The sequence below is a fragment of the Vipera ursinii genome (assembly GCF_947247035.1).
Source record: "Vipera ursinii genome assembly, chromosome: 2".
Classification (NCBI taxonomy): Eukaryota; Metazoa; Chordata; class Lepidosauria; order Squamata; family Viperidae; genus Vipera; species Vipera ursinii.
The window spans coordinates 48,450,071-48,472,344 of record NC_139513.1 but is presented as its reverse complement, the minus strand read 5'-3'; the positions used below and the strand labels follow the sequence as shown (position 1 = coordinate 48,472,344).

The window sequence follows — 22,274 nt, the reverse complement described above, 5'->3', positions numbered from 1 at the left end:
ATCCACATAGGGTGTGGACATAAAGAAGTAAATCTGGCAGGTGGACTAATTCTTAAATTTTCTCACTGAAAGATAGAAAAGAGAGAGAGGATAATAGTTACCAGATATATGGTAGAAGAAGGTGCAAGGAAATATATAGACTCTTAAGTTTATAATGAATACAAGGTATTTAATTTCCTGTATGCAGAAAACATATAGGAGACCCACCCAGTAGCTCAGTTATTTGGATTGTAATGTAGGTGAATTCAAATTTACCTAGCTCATTTTGCATAAACTGAAACTCTATTGTCTACAAAGGCCAAACAGTTCCAGCTAGCTTCTTCTGGTGATGATGAGAAGACCAAATGGATCAAACTAAATAATTTGAATAAAATTTAAAAAAACCAAACCCAGTCATCTCAGTTTGTTTCAATTCTTAATGAGTTGTTTTTCATAAGCACTGCTTCCCTACTGATCACCAGGACCATTTCCACTGAAGCCCCAATTGTTCATGGAGAATATATTCTATCAGGCACGAAAAATTCTGGTAGTTAATGTCTTGATATAAATGGAGCCGGTTTTGAACTGTAGTTTTATACCTTTCTTAATTTGATTGCTTTTATACTAACAAAATCAAAATGTTGAGTCAAGGTACCTGCCTAATCCCTGAGCAAAATACAGAGTGCCAGCACACAGAGCCAACCAGCTACATGAAGATACTGACAAATAGGACAAAGAACCAAGCCAGCATTTATTTGGTGTTTTCTTGGAAGCCTTGAGGACTATATCCTTTAAAGGTGGTATAAAATCAACATAGAGAAGGAATAATAATTTCTGATCCACAAATTGGATCAAAAGAGAGATTTATCTGAACATACAAAAATTTAAATGCAGTGTGATTTCTATCCAAAGAAATTGGGTATGTTCTTGGGCTGCCTAGTACTCTTTTGTATGAAAGAGTGCCACAAGAAAAGGATATGCTAGCTTTAAAATCTTTGTTTCTTTTTGAACATTTTTTTAAGTTATAAAAGTTCACTCCTGATCCAAGATTTGAGGATAGTAAGATCATTTTCTTTTTTATTGTTTGTCATGCTTCCCCTTCTCTTAATATGCACAGCACGTGCCTTGAAGGACTGTTCAAAGCTAGTCATTATGGTCCAGCCTGTAGACTCACTGAAAGGTCATGTATGCTTTCTGCCAAGGAAGGAGATACAAGCAAATGGCTCCAGAACTCCCAAATAAATGCAGCTCTTCTTTTTAGCTCAGTTTGCAATAATAAAGACAAAGAAAGAACAATCGATTGTGAGGTCTGACAATGCAGCAAAAGAACCAGAATTTTTTTTAAAAAAACAAACAAACAGTTGAGCTTCATTGTTTAATTGCACTGTGCAGGATTAGCAAAGAAATTTGCAACTGTTTTAATAATGGTAGAAAAATAGCTTTTAGAAACCAGCTTCCTTCGAACGTGGAATTCTTTTTCTAACTAAATGTATGAGAATTCAGGATTATGAAGCGGTTGGTCAGTTCAAATTGTACAAAAAGAGGCATTTTAATTGTATGCACCTGGATTATTTTTTAAAAATTTGGAGAGGCAATTGAAAGAAACCTTTTTAATTTGTTAGAATGCACTAGGTCGGTCCCTTTGTAGCAAAGGATAATAGTGGATGGAGATAAGATGAAGTTTGTGTAAAAATTTAAAAAGCTAGGATCCTGGTGGTATAAGAGCTTAGCATCTTTTCAGGGAAGGGAAGGTTTGCCCAGCTTATTTTAAATACTGTTTTTTCCTGCTTAAAATGAACTACATTGTAAACAGAATTTTGCTAATAGCAATAGGTAAGCAATTTCCCAACCCTCTTCCTCCAAAGTAAGGAAGCTGGGTGTTGTATCCTTGAGATTCAGGGGAGCTCCCCGTGTCTTCGGTATTTCAATGATATACTGTCGAAAAAGATATCAAGGTTCACGGAAGCAAGGGTTCACCTTTCCAGAGGCTTCCCCATGTCTCTGTTTGCAGTCTTGGAGCTCTTTTCCCTGCCATTGTATTCACACTGATGTTTTATGATTTCTTTTGTTCCATTTCCTCAGGCCCCCCTGTCTTCCCCCTAAGCCACAGAAAATGAGGAGACCTAGGCCTCTCTCAGTCTATAATCATAAACTCTTTAACGGCAATATGGAAACATTCATTAAGGTATTGGCTGTTTAACAGTAAGAGTCTGTGAACACTGTGGATGTAATGGTAGCATTCTCCCCTTCTAACCACTGACCTGTTTCCTTTCCTTGGACCTGGCCTTTCCCATGCACTGCACATCACGCCATGAAAATGGTTGGTATGCTGTCTCTTTCAGGGACAAAATCTGCTGGTGCCACACTTGAGCTAGCAAGGGACCCACTTTACTCTTGGAGTTCTGTACATTTATTTATGCAAAGGGAAGGGATGAGCTAAGAAAGATTTTTTCGGGAACAAAGTGTAAGATAGCATCCTTTGTTCCTGCCAGCAGGCTAATTGGTAGTCTATCATATCTTGTTCCTACTACAGGCTGAGCTACCCTGGTTCTTTGAAGCTTATACAGACATCCTGAAATTTAAATGTAGCGTGATTTCCTCTCTTAGAAAAGTATTTCCTGCAAATCAAAGTTAAAATAAAAAGTGGCGTTTTTAGGAGTTCCTGGTGTTTTATTTGGGGCTTACCAAATTTGTATAATTGCTCTTCACATAGCTTATCTAAGCAACTCCTAAAACAAATATAAAATTTGAACTACAACAGTAATTGATTAAGAAATAAGATGATAATTAAGACTTGCCTATGAAACAAGAGTGTTAGATCATAAAATATAAACTGTTTTAAAGATCTACATTAACAAGTAAGTCTTCATCTGATGCTGGGAAAGGGTGCTACAGGAACTTTTGCTGAAATGGTCCTTCATCTAATTTTTACTGTGTCACCTCATTTAGCAAGCTTAGAAAAATATAGTGAAATATAATGCCAGTGAGAATGCCTTTAATTTCTAATACTTCAGAGATTAGAGATGAGAAAAGAATCTGATATGGATCCAAATTCTCAAAACAAAACAACTAAGCCTATTGGTCTCAATTGCTTTATTGTCTTCTTAGATTTGCTAAAATTCAGCGATACTGCACAATTCAGGAATAGGTCCAATTTACCCATTTACTTATAACCAGAAGCCACTACGTTGAACAGAAAGAATCAAGAAAATGAAGGGGGATAGATTTTCTGGTAAAAAAAAAGCAGATGATTAATTATCATAACTCAGTCTTGCCACAGTGTCATGGCTTCCAACAGAAGTGCCCCATTGGGAATACATCTTGGAGCTGCAAATAATACTCAAAATAATTTGGACAACCTCCACCTTTTTCTTTTTAAAGAATTGAATAATCACAGGCCTGCAGCCCATACAGTAAAAGAGGCAAAACTACAGCATTAAACACTTTTAATATTGAAATCAGCTTCAAAACCAAAAGGTAAAACATTGGCACATGGAAGGAAGTCAAGGCAGCCCAACAAAATGGGGAAAAAAGCATTTTAAGAAATACAGAATACTATGGTCATCATACTGAACGAAAAAGACAAGATTTTCGGATTTTGCCAAGAGGGTTATATAAATAAAAAGAACTGGGCAATGAAACTGTAGGAAGAACTCCAGATGGGAAAAGGGAAAATGGCAAGAAGAGTCTGAGAGTCCATTGCCAAAGCAGAGTAATTGCATACCAAGCAGTTCTATGGGTGTTGGACAGAGCCTGAACTACTGTAGTTCCTTCTAAGCTGCCATTGCATTTGAGCTTTCATAGCCTCTGGAAAATATGCTTACCCTAACTGTTCTTACTCTTGCTTAACCTTTTCTTTTCTCCCCTACTTTGCTGCTTTATTTGCTTATCAGAGGAAGAAGGAATGCTCGAACAAGAAATCAGGTACTGACTAGAGGGGGGCCCCCATCTAGAAAAATATATGTTATTTATTGTAAGAAGTTGCTATGGTTCAAGAGGTCCCTTCTTTGAAGGAGAAAAAAGAATAAGTACAAAAGCCAAAGTTTACGAGAGGATAATTTTCCCAAACACATTCATACACATAGATAAATGTACAAGATTCTGCATAACTCTTTAAAACTGGTTTTGTGGAAAAACAAAAGATTGTTGGAAGATTTAATATGTTCAATGGAAGCATTAGTGTAGCTTAGACAATGTCTGATCTGGCTCATAGCTTTGATCCAGATGCCCCAATTTGATAGTCAAGATTCAGCTTCTCAGGAACATTGCCAAATTAACTTTCTTACAGTGCGCAGTATAAAGGATGTGCAGATTACTGTTTGAAAGCTTACGTGTTTTAATTTCTTGCTAACTCGGTGACTGAACTAACAGCTCATTTTTCAACCTGCAATTTTGCTCGAGTTTGCTTCATGAAACCACTGTTCTCATCAGAGCAATATACCCAAATCAATATATTCATTTTTTTAAAAAAAAATTCTGTTTCTTTCCCAAGGATTCTGGACAGGCAATTCCACTTGTGGTTGAAAGTTGCATTCGTTATATTAATTTATATGGTAAGTTGAATTGCTCCCCTCCACATTGGCCTCAAGGTTTTCTTTTAAGGTTTTCAGCACAAGAATGTGTCTCCACTAAAATGCAAAATGATATGTCAGCTTATTTGACTAATTATTTGACTAATTACAAGGGACTCTGTCATTGTTATATTTAATTAATAAATGCTTGCCTTAACCAGAAAACAAAATATTTTTGGAATGACAAATAGTTGGATATGGAATTGTGCTCATTGACCAAATTATTTGTCTGGATACTTTTGACTGAAATCCAGGGAACTATTCCTTCTCCCTCCACTGCTGGTGACTGAAAATTTTTAATTTTGTTCTAGTATGAGCTAAACCAGGGCTACTAGCCTAGAGCTAGGCTTTAGGTCAGTAATAATGAACCTTGTAGGCTTGGTGTGTCAAAAATTCAGAAAATTCCTAACTTGACTCTGCTGACATGTCACAATTCATGAAACAATTCATAACAAAGAGTCACTTTGGATAGTGATATTGGTGGCATATACATTTAATAAAGAAATACATAATTGTAAATACTTTTCAATTTGTCTTATCTGAGGCAGCTCCAGCAATCTGGAAACTTTGGACAAAGCTCTTATTTGGCCTTGCCGGCAACATAAGAATAGGAAAGCATGCCCCATTCTTGTGCTTTTTGGAAGCTCCAGAGGCTGTGTGAGAACACACCACATTTTTGTGTGACTCTGGAACCTCCAAAAATCCATGAGAATACCTGTCCTTTTGAGAGGCTGCATGAGAATGTGGTGTGCTCTTTGTACAGCCTCTGGAGCTCCCAGAAATCGTGCAAAGAACATTCTTGCACAATTTTCGGAGGCTCCAAAGGCTGTGTGAGAACAAAATCCTCTTGCACAACTTCCAGGTGATCTGGAGACTACACAAGCGTACACAAAATTCTCATGCAGCCTTTAGGCGCATCACTAAAAAATGATATGTCATTGTGACACTCATGTCATGGGTTCACCATCACTGCTTTAGGCCATATTGGGCTTCCCTAAATTCTTGTCTGTCACTATAAATCCTCCTCTCCCTCTCTCCCCATGCATAGGGGTTACATCAGCAGAAGGTTGCACAGAAGTTGTGATAAAAATGGGCAGGTTTATAGTCGATTGTTTCCATGCAAGTGTTTGGAGAATCATTCTGGTTTTCTTTCTGTCAAGGCAAGAGAATTCTAAATCAGGTTTGACTGCCTACACCTTCCTCACCATCAGACTTTATCTTATCTGCTTGAACATATCAAAACAAATTGCGTATATAGGATTACAGGGAATTCTGTGACTTATTTCTAGATACATATGGGAAGATTACATATAAAAATGGTAAGAGGTGATCTACAAGTAGATTTGGGTCAATGAGCTTATTTGTGCAGTAAAAGGACTTTTACTGTTATTGTTATCCTATAAGTTGCTAAGCACATTGATTTGTGCTTTAGATTGTAAGCAGGGTGGAGTCTTCGGAGAAGGGCAGGATATAAATGGGATTTTTTTTAAAAAAAGTAAAATGTATATTTGGAAGACCTAAATGTGAAGGTAACTGAAATGATTGAAATTTAAAATGGGAATTGATTCCAAAATTGAATAGGCTTTCTTTTGAAAAAATTTTTTTCACTTTCAGGTTTACAACAACAGGGTATTTTTAGAGTTCCTGGATCTCAGGTTGAAGTCAATGATATCAAAAACTCATTTGAAAGAGGTATGTAATTAGTTGGTCATTCTTATAAAGTGATTTGCTGTTGTTTTATTTTACATTTATTTATTAGAATACATATACATTCTGAATTCTGTCTCAGCCTTCTGAGACAGGCTTTTTTTTGAGCTACCTCCATCCCATAGTTAGCATTGTCTATGTAGATTCTAATGAGAAGGAAGGACTCCCTGGAGAAGAGCCTAATGCTGGGAAAGATTGAGGGCAAGAGAAGAAGGGGACGACAGAGAATGAGGTGGCTGGATGGAGTCACTGAAGCTATAGGCGTGAGCTTAAATGGACTCCAGAAGATGGTAGAGAACAGGAAGGCCTGGAGGAACATTGTCCATGGGGTCACAATGGGTCAGACACGACTTCGCAACTAACAACAACAACATGTAGATTCTCAGTCATCAAGGTCATAGTTGCCCCAAAGGTGCTTTTTCAAAGGGTAGCTAGACTTTGTTTTTCTTTGAAGATGTTTCACTTCTTATCCAAGAAGCTTTTTCAGTTCTGAAGAAGCTTCTTGGGTGAGAAGCAAAACATCTTCAAGGAAAAACAAAGTCCAGCTGCCTTTTGAAAAAGCACATTGGGACATAGTTAGCATTGTTATATTTAAGCATAGCTATTTGGGATGTGTTGTAAGATTTTGCAATACTGCTTCATAAAACCGAAGAATTTTATGATTTTCGCCCATTCATAATTAAACACAAAATTACATCACAAATCATGTTAAGAGATACAAATGTCTGTGAACTTTTGCATGCAGATGATACAACCCTCATTAACTAAGAACCCAAATACTTTGCAATTAATATACGATTTCTTGTATGAGTCATAAGAGTATGCATCTGAAGTTTAATATAGCAAAACCAAAGTAGAAACATTAGAAAAATAAATGAATGATAGAAAGTTGATTAAAGATGGGAAAATATTTGGAGAAACGTTAAGACCTACAAATGTTGATAGGGGACTGTTTGGATATGTTGGAGGTAATGAAGTCTATGACAAGTGAGAACTTGTGGTTGGAAGGACATGGTTCCTACCACTTTTATCACATATAAGTAAGAAATGGATATATTGAATGCAGTGGAATGGGGGACTTATGTGCATAATTAAATGAGAAAACATAAGGCCAAGATTGAAAGGGTGCTGAATGAATGTGGAATGAACACAAAAGTGAGTGAGTGACCAGTATGAGAGAAATAGACTGAAGTGATTAAGTCATATAAAGAGAAATAATGAAGGTGGAATTGCATAGCAAATACATGAAGAAAAGTGAGGAAGATTGAGAAAATCATGGTTGAGCATAGTTGATGAGTTCTCAAAAATCAAAGGGTGAGACCTTTAAAGAAGAAAACATAATGTATGCATTGGTATTTGGATGCAGAAGAAACAGATGATTTGCAAGGTTGGAGAAGAAAAGTATAATAAATGGTGCTTGTGGGAATTTTTTCCATTTCTTACTGTACCTATACTGATTTCTTTTTGTATGTGTGCTTTCTATAATGTTGTTTACCCTGAAAGACTATAGAGTGATGTGTTTGCATGTACATATTATTATCCTACGTCAGGGGTGTCAAACTCAATTTTATTGAGGGCCACATCAGCATTGCGGTTGCCCTCAAGGGTCCAGGTGGGTATGGCCAGGGTGGGTGTGGCCTACTGGGTGGGTGTGGCTAGAGTGCGTATGGCCTACTGGGTGGGCATGGCCAGCTCTACATCGTTCGCATCAAGGGTGCCTATGGGGGCCTGGGCAGGAGTGGGACAGATCTGAGGGTCTCTGGCAGAAGGAGGGTCTCTGGGCCAGGGCCAAGGCAGTGGGGGCAATTCCCTCACTGTTTCCAGGATGGCTTCGCGGGCCACATGAAACCACTTTGCGGGCCGGATCCGGCCCCCAGGCCTTGTCTTTGACATGTCTGTCCTACGTTATAGCATTACAGCTTAGCAGGATTATGATGATAATGGGATGACAAGAACAACAATAATTATTCAGGGAAGCTGTTTTCCTAATTTTTGTACCAACTTTTTATTACTGTGGTGTATTGTGTCTTCTGTATAATCTAGAACTGGAATGTAATGTTATAAATAAATCTTTTATCTCAGGTGAAGATCCCCTTGCTGATGATCAAAATGAACGTGATATTAATTCTGTTGCTGGAGTCTTAAAATTGTATTTCCGGGGACTGGAAAATCCACTCTTTCCTAAGGAAAGGTTTCAGGATTTGATATCTACTATAAGTAAGTAACTTATAATAAGTCAGTTTCTTGAATTTTGCATATTATTTTCATGTGGTGGTAAAGGTGCTTATACGAAGTAAATCATGGTTTATAGCTTTGTGTTATTGCCAACCAAGCTTCTATCGTTTATTGCATAAAAAGTGGTTATAAATGTGACTAAGAGTAATGTGCGGTATGATAAAAAACCAATTTTATTACTAATGTAAGCTGAATGACTTGGCAAGATATTATGTAATGTATATTGCAGGGTATTTGCATATCTGAATTGCCATGTAATTTATTATGTATTGTGTGGTTGAGAATGCAACTCCTCTTCTTATTTTCTTTGTTATAAGTAAGAAGCTAAAATATCCTTTCAGTAGAAAAAAAAATGTGCAAATTTTATAAAAACTATACGGTACTTTTGTGAACAGTACCAGCAATATGAATAAATATTCAAGGACAATTTAATTGCATTGTCCTCTTCCATATTGCTTTTAAGTAATATTTGTAATATCTTGTTTATATTACTGAATACCTTGTAGATTGTTCTGTCCATATATATATTGTTGAAACAAGCTTACAAGTAAAATGAAACTTGACATTTATCATATTAAAATTATTATTTTTCTTTTGTTTAGACTTGTTTTAATACAGAAAAATTTTCTAGTTTTTTAACAGTAAGGCCTCTAGGAAAAAGCATACTTAAACTAATCTATAATCTCATGTAACTGTCCTTCTACTTGCAATGTATTTTGTACACTCCATTGGTAATAGTTTGGGGAATTCATCCTTATTAAAGAGGAACCTATCTTTTATCTTGCTCGCCTTCTGAATCTTAATCCTGCACTATTTTTGTCCAGTATTTTTTTTAATGATAATGGTCACACATGAGGTTTAAGGTTGCATATTCTTCTTCTTAATCCTTCCTTCAGTTGTATACTGCACAGTGCATTCATTACTTAGAAGATAATTAAACAGGTGTGGATTTTTTTTTTGGTCTGCCTTTGTCAGCAGTGTTCCTTGGTGACATAATAGACACCTTTGGTTGGGGATGGTGGTGTGATTCGGCACTGAAGTAATGGTCTCCTTTCTGTGGTTAAGATGTCTACCATCATTGGGCATTCCAACTGGGCATTCCATTCGGTGCAGAATTAAAAAACCTGAAAGCAATATTAGATTTAAAAATACACTGTTTTTTTTATTTTAATTCCATTTATATCCCGCCCTTCTCCGAAGACTCAGGGCGGCTTACAAGCTTAGCAGTAGCCTTCATTCTATGTATATGCCTGCTTATTAGGGCTTTCGGGGCCCCCCAAGCGGCATTATTACAAAGTCAGCTTATTGCCCCCAACAATCTGGGTCCTCATTTTACCTACCTCGGAAGGATGGAAGGCTGAGTCAACCTTGAGCCTGGTGGGATGCGAACCTGCACTAATGGCAGGCAGCTGGTGTTACTTAAGGAGGCATTAGCCCACTGCATTAGCCCACTGCTCCACCAAGGCTCTAATAACAAGGGACCATGCTATAAAATAAACCTGGAGAACATTAGCCTCCTGGCAAGATGCAACAGGCAATTTCCACAGAATTATTAGAGACACAAAAGAAATTTATAAGCACACAAGTAATTTAAATAGAGATGACGGATCAACTGTTATCCTACTGCAGTTAGCAATTATTTGTGGCATTCTGCTTCACTGAACGTAAGCAGTATATAAGGACATGACAGCTGTTATTGAGTTCAGTTTCAGTTATACTCTGAAGAAGCTAACAATGAGGCTACTGAAATTTCAGCATATATTCATTGTCTCACAAGGCAGTCCCATAAGTCATTTCACCAATCACTTGCAGCAGTGAAAACCTACCTGCTCTGATTAAAGGCCTAGACAGCTTTTATTCATTATAATTCGTGTCATACTTTCTGAATTTTTGCAAGTTCCTTACCTATGGAGATACTTATGATTTATTCATGCATATTACAAAGAAGAAGAAGAAAGGAATATTAAAAAAAATTGGGATGGGAAAGAAAACCAAATCACCCTTCATTACAAATTTGAAGGTTCTACCATGTTTCTCTGAAAATAAGACCGGGTCTTATATTAATTTTTGCTCCAAAAGATGCCTTAGGCCAGGGCTCTTCAAACTTGGCCCTTTTATGACTTGTGGACTTCCAGAATTCAGCCAGCAAAGCTGGCTGAGGAATTCTGGGAGTTGAAGTCCACAAGTCATAAAAGGGCCAAGTTTGAAGACCCCTGCCTTAGGCTTATTTTCCACTTAGGTCTTATTTTCAGGGAAATACAGTACTAAATGCATCCATCTGGCTGATGATCTTAACTGGGGCTTATTTTTGGCGCAGGGCTTATATTATGAGCATCCTGAAAAATCACGCTAGGACTTATTTTCTGGTTGGGTTTTATTTTCGGGGAAACACGGTACTTCCACAAAAATACATTTTGAAATTGTGCAGATGCTTTGATGTATTTCTATGCTGCATGTCATTTTCATAGTTCTGCTGATTAAGTATTTTTTTTAAAAAAAAAAGCTTCTTAACTGCTTTTAAAGATTCCATACACACACTAAAGGTTCTGTATATAGGTGACTGAGTGATCTAGGTCTTAAGCATCCTGTCTTGCTTAAGTCTTGTTAGGAGAATTTATACACAAATCTTGATGAAATGGCATATTATTCCAAAAACCTTGTTTACAGACAAGTAAATAGTTTTTATTAAAAAAAAGATTATAAGTGCATTGTTTAAAAAAATGGCTGAGGAATTCTGGGAGTGAAATCCATACATCTTAAAACTGCAGAGTGTTGGGAAACACTGCTCTAAAATACAACAAAATTTCAAGATCTAAACGCTGGTTGTAAACAATTGTAGAACCAACTTATTTTGTATCTAGCAGGTGCGATTCCCTTAGATCAGATGCTTATACAGCATGTTAGAATATATAAATAAATATTTAGCTTTCCTTTTTTAAATACAACAAAAGAACCTCTGAAGCAACATTTGTCTGTAAATTATATCTAGTTAAGGTAGTTTATGACCATAATTAGCTCAGAATTACAGTCATAAGTCATGCTGATTATTAAGCAGGTCACCATGTGACTGCATCTGATTTTGTGACTTTTTTTGCAGCGGTGGTTAAATAAACATCACAGTGGTTAAGTATATCCATTGTCTACAATGGATGTTTTTTGCCTGAAACTGGAAGTAAATGGCAATTTCTGACAAAAAAACAAAAACATTATAAATCACAGTCACCTGACTTGGGATGCTGCATATGGCCATACATTCAGGCCGTTGCTGAACTTCCACAATTCAATCACGTGACCTCAGGGGGAGCATTGTGACTTCAAATCCAGGTCAGGGGTAGCCCTGGGGGAGGTCTGTCATAGCTTTGGTCACTAAGTGGTCAGTTGTAAGTCAAGGACTACCTGTAGTGAGCAATAGAAGAAGTAGTACCATCCTCACCCTCTGCCCAGTCAGTTTGTTTGCTTTGAAGATGAATTGCTGGACTTGGATCCAAACCTCTTTTGTTCAGCGTATGCTCGGTTCAAATGTTAATTTTGTCACCTAATAATGTAGTGAATGTATGAATGAATGAAACTTTATTGTCAAAGTACAACCATGTATACATTGAGATTGGCTGAGCCTCCCTTCGTGTCCCCACCACCACAACTCACAGTGACAACAAACCCACCATCTTGTTACACCATGTGAGCTAATTGCACAACACACCGGCCTCGCAAGTCAATCATACATAAAATTATAAAATTATTTCCCATTCAAGAGCCTAACAGCCCATGGATAAAAGCTGTTCTTCAGCCTGTTGGTACGGCTGGCTGTACTCCTGTATCTCCTACCCGATGGTAGGAGAGTAAAGAGGTACCGACCAGGGTGTTATCAAAACTCTTTTCAGTTCGGCTCTTGGATTGCTGTATCTTTATTTAGCAGTTTCTGAAATATTTTCTACTTGTTTGAGAAAGGGCAACTTGATGTACAAAGAGAAGTAAGTGCCTGTCTCACAGAATAGCAGATTGTTTTGTGAGGTTGACTCCCCGATTATTTGTCTTTGTAAGAAACCCAGTCAACAGATTTTCCTTGACTTGCTCTGTTATTATTTTTGTTGCTGTGAACTGCTTCAAGTCCAGGGTACACTAGACAAATGCAGGGATGTATGTACAAATAAATAAATGAGTGGTCGAATCTGAACACACGATTCATTTTTATGTTACAGAAATTGAAAACCCTGCTGAAAGAGTGCACCAGATCCAGCAAATCATTATCACTTTGCCACGAGCTGTCATCGTTGTAATGAGATACCTCTTTGCTTTCCTTAACCAGTGAGCATTTTCTTTAACTATTTACTTCGACTGGACCTGTAATACCCTTCCCTGGTCAATACTCTTCCCGTTCAGTGTTCTCTTTTTCCTCAGACCTAGCACTGGGCCAAAGGGAGGGGTGTCACTTGACCATCATTATTTGTAATAGTTGTCTTTTGCCCAGCTGGAGGAAATGCCCGTAGAGCACTATATGTGTAATACTTGAAGCTTGGTGTCATAGCTGTGGGTTACTTGTATTTGCAGCTTGTCGCAATACAGTGATGAGAACATGATGGATCCCTACAACCTAGCCATCTGCTTCGGACCCACTTTGATGCATATTCCAGATGGGCAGGATCCAGTGTCTTGCCAGGCTCATGTCAATGAGGTCATCAAAACCATCATCATCAATCATGAGGCCATCTTCCCTACCCTCAGGGAACTGGAAGGACCTGTTTATGAAAAATGCATGACTGGTGGGGAAGAGTACTGGTAAGAAACTTAGGAATGAAATATGTACATTTCGCATCTTAAGGTTAGGAATTTCTTCTTTTTTAAGTATAGGATGCTTATTTCCAGTTTTCTTAATTTAAATAGTAAGATGATATAGGGTTATTTCTCTGCCCAGACTGGAATGGATTGTTGTATATGTATGAAGTAGAAGGAATAATTATTGTTTTTCCTAAATCTCTTGGTTGCACAGGAAAATTTCAAATAACGTTGGGCTACTGGAGTGTAGGAATCCAAAGGAGGTTAGAGCCTAATTCATTTTTAGGTCCTTTAAGAACATAAATAGAGATTGCTTAGAACTAGTTTCACTCAATCCAACATTCTTCTTTCCATAGGGGAAAACCCAAATTCTTTCTTAATAGCCCATAATCATGGCATGAGTTGTATCTATAACTCCCTAGTGTCCTCATTCTCAACCAATCAATATTAGTTATGTTCTCAAAATGTGCAGTCCTCTCTTTTTTTTTTTGAAGAAGCTTCCAATATCTTGTCACCTTTTCTGTTTCAATGATTTGCTTTTTAGTACTTGTGGTGTTGATTCCAGCAAGAAGAAATAGTGATCCAAATATATAAATTCATGTATAACACCATCAAGAGTTGTAATCTTTAGCACACATTCTGCTCATTTGGGGCATATTTTGATGCATGAGTAAGATTTGTTAAGACACAAGTAACAAGACTTTTTAGGCTAGAAACCACATTTTCTCCTTGTGTCCGCACTCTGGTGAGGACACCACAGATGGGTTACTGTGGGCCATGTGTTTCCTAACTCTAGTTTAGACAGATTAAACATAATCCTCCTTTCATTTTATATCCATTAACCAGAGTCATCTTTTCCATCAGCTTTACATTATTTTGAACAAAAAATAGTATGTAAAGATAGTTTCCTGGCTATATGATACGTTGTCCTTAGGTGAGATCAGGTCTTTCTTTACTCTGTTGATTACAGCTGCCACAACTCTTACTGGTTGCAGTTCATGGGAGCTGAAGTCCAAAACATATAGAAGGTTGCCAAGGGATGGGTTAGATTTTAATTATTGGGTACAATCATGAAGTCAATGCTTGCATTAGAACAAACAGTGAAGGTTCTTAAAAGCATTTATTTTGTTTATTTTACAGTTCACTCTTGTTTAGCAGTTAATTGTCTTGATGGGCTTAGCAATTACACTAAACTGATAATTACTCCCAAAGCTAACAATTAGATCCTATACACGTCTACTCAGAAATAAGCCCAGTTGAGTTCAGTGGGACTTGCTCCCAGGTAAGTATATATGAATGAAACAGTGTTAGGGAGAAAAAAAACCTGAAAAAGAACTGAAATATTTTAAACTGTAATGAAGCTAAGACCAACACCCCTAGCCTAAATGCCCATTTCCCCCCACAAATATTCCTTATTTTGGGTGGCACGGTGGCTCATCTGTTAAGACCCTGGGCTTGTCAGCTTGAAAGCCAGCAGCCCATGTTTGAGACATGAGCTCCATGCAATGGGGTGAGCTCCTGTCCTTGTCCCAGCTCCTGCCAAACTAGCAGTTTGAAAGCATACAAATGCAAGTAGATAAATAGGTACCACTTTGGTGAGAAGGTAGCAGCACTCTGTGATATCATGCTGGCCACATGACTGTGGAAATGTCTTCTCATTGAAACAAAGATGAGCTCTGCCCCCTATAGTCGGCAAAGACTCTTGGAGTAAAAATCCACAGGGACTCCTTTACCTTTACCTTTTATTACTTATTTTACCTCTCTACATAGCTCTGTATAACTATATAGGAATCTCAGAAACTCAATAAAATATCTGGAATGGAGGAAATGATAAACCACTTTCATATTCTAGTATAGGCTTTCATGGCTCACGTCAATCAAGCAATGATGAGCTTTTTAGTTGAATCACTGTATTCTAGTTTTCTGATATCCTAATTAATCAGGACACCAGAAAACTAAATCATGGCCATTCATTCTGAAAGATCCTCACGACTTCCATGTTGTTGATAATAAAATTGTCAAGGTGTCCATGAAAGCATAAGGAGTTGATCATGACTTGAAGGAAACTTTACATGTAGTCATAGCTGCCAATTGTTTCAGATTCAATAAGTTTCCAGCACTTTTCCATGTAATCATCTACAAGATCTTTGCCCCACTACCTCGGGCAACTTATAATTACTTTGCTTCAGAAGGCATCTTCTACCCTGGACTTCTCCCTTCTGGTTTCTATAGCAACAAAGGAGAACTTAAAATGGCTGCTCTTGAGAAGAAGGGCAGTCCTAAGTGGTGACAGAAGCCACTTAGAATGGTAGTAAAACTTTGTGTGAAAAAGCACAAAGCAGCCTTTTCTTAAAACAATTGTTAGCAGGAAAGAGAACAAATAACAGCAGGAGCAGATGGTGATGATAGCAATGACAGTTTGTCTCATGCTGTCTAGCTCCTACTTTTCAGGCACTAGTGCATTTTTAATAGGCTTTTGTGACAGACTAAAATCTAAGGAACAGATCAATGAAAGTCTGTTTCCATTAGATCTGTGATATAAAATGGGACAAGTCCACAAAGACTGTGTTTCCTATTATGTCAGCTTAAAATTTCTTCTCAAACACAAAACAGATGTTCCCCTCCTGCCAAGGTGGGAATGAGGCTAGCAGGCAATAGCTATGTCAGTTTCTTGGCATGAACCCATTAATCGATAATCAATCTTCTGCTACATAATTAGTACTTCAATTCTGGATAATGGGAGAATGTAGGATTATGCCTTCAATCCTAATTTTCATTCCTTGAACAAATATATTAGAGACATTGCCATGAGACAAAAATATGTAAACGGAATAAACAATTTTCACCAAAATTATTTTAGACTTTCGTTTGAATTAGCTCTGATACCTTTAAAGAACCCTTTTTAATAATTGCATAAAATACAGGACAATAGAAACTAGGGTCTAGGGCAGCTCGCCATGGCCATTTCACCACGGCTAACCGACCATGTCCATTTTGCCACAGTCATCTTGCCGTGAGACACCTTGCCATGGACCATTCCATGCGTGATAACTCAACACAATAAATGCTATCCGCCACTGCTTCTTTGACATTATTTCCATTTTTGTCAGTGGAAACAGTGGCAGATAACATTTATTGTGTTGAGTTATCCCACATGCAATTGTCCCATGGCAAAATGACCCTGGTGGGTTGACCATGGTGAGTTGACTACTACGAGACGGCTGTGGTGAGATGGCCATGATGAGTTGTTCCATTTCATAGGAACCGGGCCCATTTCTACTGCAAGATGAGGGAAGCTCTTTAATTCACTTGGAGCAGAACAAATAAACTGATGCCTGTCCTTTACTATCCACAACTGTTTAATGAAGAGCTCTTACCAATCACTTTGAACTGGAGTATGTTGCAACAGCCCTTTTCTTCATGATCAAAACTCTTGTCGTTTAGATGCCACCGTCAGGTGCCACTACTGTCAGACATCAATCAACTCTTATGCATGTGCTTATTTCTGAGAAAGAACTATATATTTTTTCAACAAGGCATTCGGCTTACCACAGTTGGGGAAAAAATTGAAAACATTTTTCCCCCATGGCAATTAAGTCATGACAGCATAAACAGAGCTGTCTGGCATTTTCAGAACTCACCCAACTATGCCAATGTTTGTGTCATTTCTAGTGAAGCATAATGGGCAAGATGGTATATTTGGCTACTGGTTGTGCCACCCATCATTGTTGTTGTGTTGTTACAAAGAAAACTGTTCAAGTGGGCTCCTCTTTCTATGTGGAGAAAGAATGATAGGAGGAGCTGTAAACAGCAGGATATTTATTCAACAATGCAATGGAAGGTGCAATGGAAGTAGAAATGTAGTAGGAGATTTGCTGAAGGTAAAATGGTATTGCAAACTAATCCTAGTACGATTCATATTTATTTAAGATATTCTTTTGAATATTTTTAAAAATAAAAACATTCTCATGGGTATGCAGACCAGTATTGCAGATTTTTTTTATAAAGTCTTGAGGTGTTCCAATTTTGCAATTCTGAAATTGTTCAGTGCAAATTGTAGTTTCCTGCATTTACTTGTTAGTAAGGAGTTCACATCTCTTTTCCCTTCTATCCCCATTTTAAAAACCTCAGTGCATTTATTTATCCCACTTTTGATTCCAGTGACAGCCCACACAGTGAACCGGGCACTATTGATGAAGGAGATCATGACAATGGCACAGAGCCACACACCAGTGATGAAGGTGAGTGTAGAAACAAGCCATGGACAATTGTGTCTACGAAAAGCTACCAACATTTACATGGTGTAATGCTAATGTGCATTTAATAACTAACCTAATTTCCCTAGATTAACATAGGGCTGTTTGCAGGGGAGGATGTCTCTCTCTGTTTGAGACTGCCAGTAGGAACTAATAAAATGCCTTGAAATATGTGTAATTGAAGTAGGCCCATGGGAGTTTTCCACTGCTGTCACAATTACATTCCAAGGCTATATGGAAGTTATTCTGACAGCCTGTTTAATAAGTTAGAATTCTGTTTTTCTACTTGACATGAAAGTGACGCCTCCAGTTTGATTGTTATTTTATGTAGTTCCAGTTTTATGGTAAGAAAAGGAAATGGAAAAATGTTTTTTGAAAAAAAAGTCTTGAGTATCGAGGATATCTACAACTTATATTTCCAGTTTTTAATATGTTTCCCAGGAAGAAAAGGATGAAAAACAATCTTTAAATGTAGGGAAAGATATAACTGACACCATTTTGAAACAGTGTGTCAGTTCATAAGTATAAGATTTCTCGGTCAAACATACTCTAACTGTACAGTCTAATCCTTTGTTTCCTGGATTTATTTGAACTATTATATAAAGGTAGTGAGGGTTATTATCATAATTATGTCCATAATACTAGTATGGTGATGACATTCCTCACACTTATGGTCTTGAGAACTTTAGGAGAATTGGCAAACTTGAAGATAGCACAGAACTTTATGGCCACCATGACAGCCATGGACATATTGTTGGGATGAGACGCCTGTACATTAGATTCATGTCCCTCACAATTAGTTATGGTTTCCAGAGGGGGGCATACAAGTGGGTCCATGTAGTAATAAATGCCTCTTTGAGAGAGGAGTTGGCTCTCGTGAGGCATCCTTGGATTCAAGTGATGGGGACAATTTGTTCTAGAGTCTCCAACCTTCTTTTTTTTTAGGAAAGAATATTGAGAAGGTAGTTGGTATCCAGTTTTAAGGGTCCTGGGAAATGCAGATTTTCCTAACCCTTTTCACTCAGACTTCAAACTGAGGTATAGCATTGAGTTGGCTTTGGCTGCACTTGTCAATGATCTGTGCTAACTTTGAAATAGGTTTCATGAATATATCCTGGCTCTTCTTGATCTCTCAGTGGCCTTCAAACCCATCGATCAGTTGAGAGAGTTGGAATATAGAGCGCCATTTTGTGGTGGTTCTGCTTTCTCCAAGGCTGGTTCCAGCTAGTGCTGGAGCAATAAAGCCCTTAGGTCCTTGCTCTGTTGGGTGCCTCAGGTTCTACCTTCTCTTTCCTCCTTTTTAATACCTACATAAAGCTGCTGCGTTAGGTCATCTCCCCTCACATCATTGAACAGAGTGGGAAATAATAATATACTGGTATCAATTAAAAATTTTTTGGCACATCTTTCCCTGCCTCAGAAGAATTATTTTAAGTTGAAAAATTTATATAAGATTAAATGACAAAAACCTGAGGAATACAGTTCTATTCCCTCAATTCATGTAATGTTTATTTATGTCCATTTACTTTTTTATGCTAACTTTCAGAACACATTTTTTCTGTATCTGCACATTTAGTATAGCTATTTGATCACATCCCCCCTCACACACATTGATTTGGACACCGTTGTTAAGTAATATGCCTAGAAGCAAATCTTGGCTTATTTTATAATTTAGGGAACCTTGTTACAGAGCCCTGTATTTTACTTAAACTTAGCAGGCCTCTGTTTCATTTGTTTTTATGGCTTTTAGTTCCAATAATTCTTTCTCTTTACTGATGCAAATATCCAAATCCAGTACTTTACCAGTACATGTTATGGGAAAATTGACATAATTGTTTGTTGGAACTAAGGGCATAAGAGGAGAAAAGGATAAGCCAGCTAATTGAAGATGAATGTTTGAAAGGAGCAGGGTGACGTCCACCTTCATTTTTCAGTGTTGGTGACAAACAGCCTTTCTTGACTGAAAAAGTTGAAGCAAGGAAACTTCCATTTAGGCAATTTTATGCCTGAATGGTTACGTTAATAGTTTTGATTGGAGTTTCTGGATGATTAACCATAACACAAGCATGGAGAGGAAGAGCTGTTTCATTTTAAGAATTTATATAACTCCTCTGAGTCTAATTCCACATATCTGGTTCAGTGTACTGATGAGGACTTAGATATTTTATCTAGATTGTGTGGCTATTTTTGGAAGCCATCTTGAGATTATATATTACTACTAAATGTTGTTTCATTTGAATCACACAAAGGCACGTGGTGTAAGATAACCTTTCCCAGATGCTGCTCTTCATACATTCAGGGTTACAATCCCCATTATGTCTAGCTGATGTTAAAGAGCATTTTAACAAAAAATGTAGAGACAAAGCTAATCTAGATTGAGGGCTCTTTCTCAATATTACTGTACCAAGATGGTAATTTATGAAATCTGTTTCTGAATTGCTTTCTGCCTTTAAGTAGACAAGAACATTAAAATTGTTCTACTGGATCTGATTAAGGTTCATGTTATTCAGCATTCTGGTTTGAATAACAGACAGCCAGGAGTTTATTAAAAAAGGTAATAATACCTAGTACATCAAACTGTTTATTGCTAGCATTGGATATCCTGTGTAAATTTCTTCTGGCTATGGAGATATATTTTGGAGGCTAGGTCTAATGGCATCAATAGAGGTAAACTCATAAACCTAAGTATTTTTCATTTTTAAGCTACTTTTGGCTGGAAATAGACTATAGCTTTTAAAAAGAGATAGTCTGAAAGAGAATACATACGCTTCTCCCATTTTTGCTTCCGATAAACAGGTTTTGTTAGAAATTCACCAGAAGTAATGTTTGATTTGGTTAATTATTTGCTGCCAAGTTGGGGTCAAATCACAACTTTGTCTCTTGAGGGATTTAAGCTAACTTCATACTTCCTGGCATCTCTAAGTTTCCCCCCTCCCATTTATCAAAATATAGGGTATCTTGTCCCATCTGTCAGCTATTACCCTTTCTTTCTTTCACACTTGCACTTAAGTTACTATAATGGTACCTTAACGTTAAGATGACAATATTCTATTTCCTAGGGAAAGTAGCAAAAGTATCCTTCACAGAAATATCTTTAGATAAGAAACATTCATGCTATTGCAGGAATACCTTACTGCATTAAACAAACTATAGTGAGTTTTAATCAATTTTCTGTAATTGGATCTTTCTTCTACTGCTGTTCACCCAACTTTGTAGAAGTGGAACAGATTGAAGCTATTGCCAAGTTTGACTATACTGGGCGATCCCCACGTGAGTTATCCTTCAAAAAAGGAGCTTCTCTTCTCTTGTACCATCGGGCATCAGAAGACTGGTGGGAAGGTCGCCATAATGGCATAGACGGCCTCATACCACATCAATATATTGTGGTACAAGACATGTAAGTAAAAATTTTACAGTACAGCAGTTTGTATTCAGTAAAAAAGATGGACTATACGAGGTACTGTTGTTGCTCTTCTAAGGAAAATGGGAAATTGATATATCATTTATGACTTTTGCTTGAGTTGAGCTATTACTGTGATTTTATATGTTGATTTTCTTCTTTCCTTATCTTTCTCCCCAACATTTACATGTTTGTTTGCTATAAGCTGCATTTCAGGCAAAGAACTATCTCACTTCTTGAACTACTAGACAATCTGGGACCCATTAGGTCATCCTTACCTAAACAAAAAAACAGAGTGACCATGGGTGGGCAAAAAAAGCAGTGGGAGTGGGATGTCTATGGAGATTCTCAGTCATCCAGATCATGGTTGTCTCAAAGTTGCTTTTTCAAGAAGCAACTGGACTTTCTTGTTTTTCTTGAAGGCGTTTCGCTTCTCATCCAAAAAGCTCCTTCAGCTCTGAAGCTTCTTGCATGAAGTGGAACGTCTTCAAAGAAAAACAAAGTCCAGTTGCCTCTTGAAAATGCACCTTTGAGACAGTGGGAATGGGAGTCACTTCTTGTGAGCTTCCCCATTGACATTGTTTGTGGGAAGCTGGCAGCGAGCTTGTAAATCACTCCTTCTCCCTCCTTGACTGACCTGCAGAACTGCTTGCCAGTTTGCTGGGGGGAAGAACAAAGAGAGCTGTGGACCACAAGGAAAATTGTTCCTCTCCCCATCCCATGTATCCCAAGGACTTATTCCCTCCAAGGAGGAAGAGGGCTCACCTGTTGACCACGAGTGTATCTAGCTAGCTTTATCTTGCCATCAGATATTTGACTTGCTCCCTTGTCCTTCCCTCACCCACCCACCACTTTTAAGAGATTTCAAATTTTGGCTTCAGTTCCAAAGCAGCCAATCCAATAGAGTGCAGATGCCACATAGAGGTGGCAAAGAGAGTGGGGATTTGGCTGCCCCATCTCCCCTTATGCTATACAACCTAGGGGTTTCTGGGAAGTGTAGTCAGAAAGCATGGTATGCCCTAAGCAGCCACAACTTTCCTAAACTTCATTCCAACATAAGTCTGTAAATTAGCCCATTGAGTTACCATGGTTCAATAAGTGTTGCCCTATACCTTGCAGTTTCACCCAGCTGAAGGTTTCAGTCAAACAGACCTGAGAATTTTAGTAGTATATAGATATGCAAATATAAAAGATCAGAACTAGCAGCAGTTGTGCAATTAGCTCACATGGTGTAACAAGATGGTGGATTTGTTGTCACTGTGAGTTGTGGTGGGGGGCACGAAGGGAGGCTCAGCCAATCTCAATGTATACATGGTTGTATTTTGACAATAAAGGTTCATTCAGAAGCACTAA

At 37.8% G+C, this 22,274-nt stretch overlaps 1 protein-coding gene across 1 annotated transcript in view; it reads left to right on the top strand.

The window, feature by feature from the left end:
- The window catches only part of SRGAP3 (SLIT-ROBO Rho GTPase activating protein 3), a 205,769-nt gene that overhangs the window by 168,396 nt on the left and 15,099 nt on the right, over nucleotides 1-22,274 (top strand). Inside the window, exons 12-19 of the mRNA XM_083357001.1 lie at nucleotides 2,062-2,164; nucleotides 4,472-4,532; nucleotides 6,165-6,242; nucleotides 8,340-8,474; nucleotides 12,692-12,797; nucleotides 13,041-13,268; nucleotides 17,427-17,506; nucleotides 20,738-20,918. Coding sequence (XP_083213127.1) covers nucleotides 2,062-2,164; nucleotides 4,472-4,532; nucleotides 6,165-6,242; nucleotides 8,340-8,474; nucleotides 12,692-12,797; nucleotides 13,041-13,268; nucleotides 17,427-17,506; nucleotides 20,738-20,918 — 972 coding nt within the window. The remainder of the gene's footprint in view (nucleotides 1-2,061; nucleotides 2,165-4,471; nucleotides 4,533-6,164; nucleotides 6,243-8,339; nucleotides 8,475-12,691; nucleotides 12,798-13,040; nucleotides 13,269-17,426; nucleotides 17,507-20,737; nucleotides 20,919-22,274) is intronic.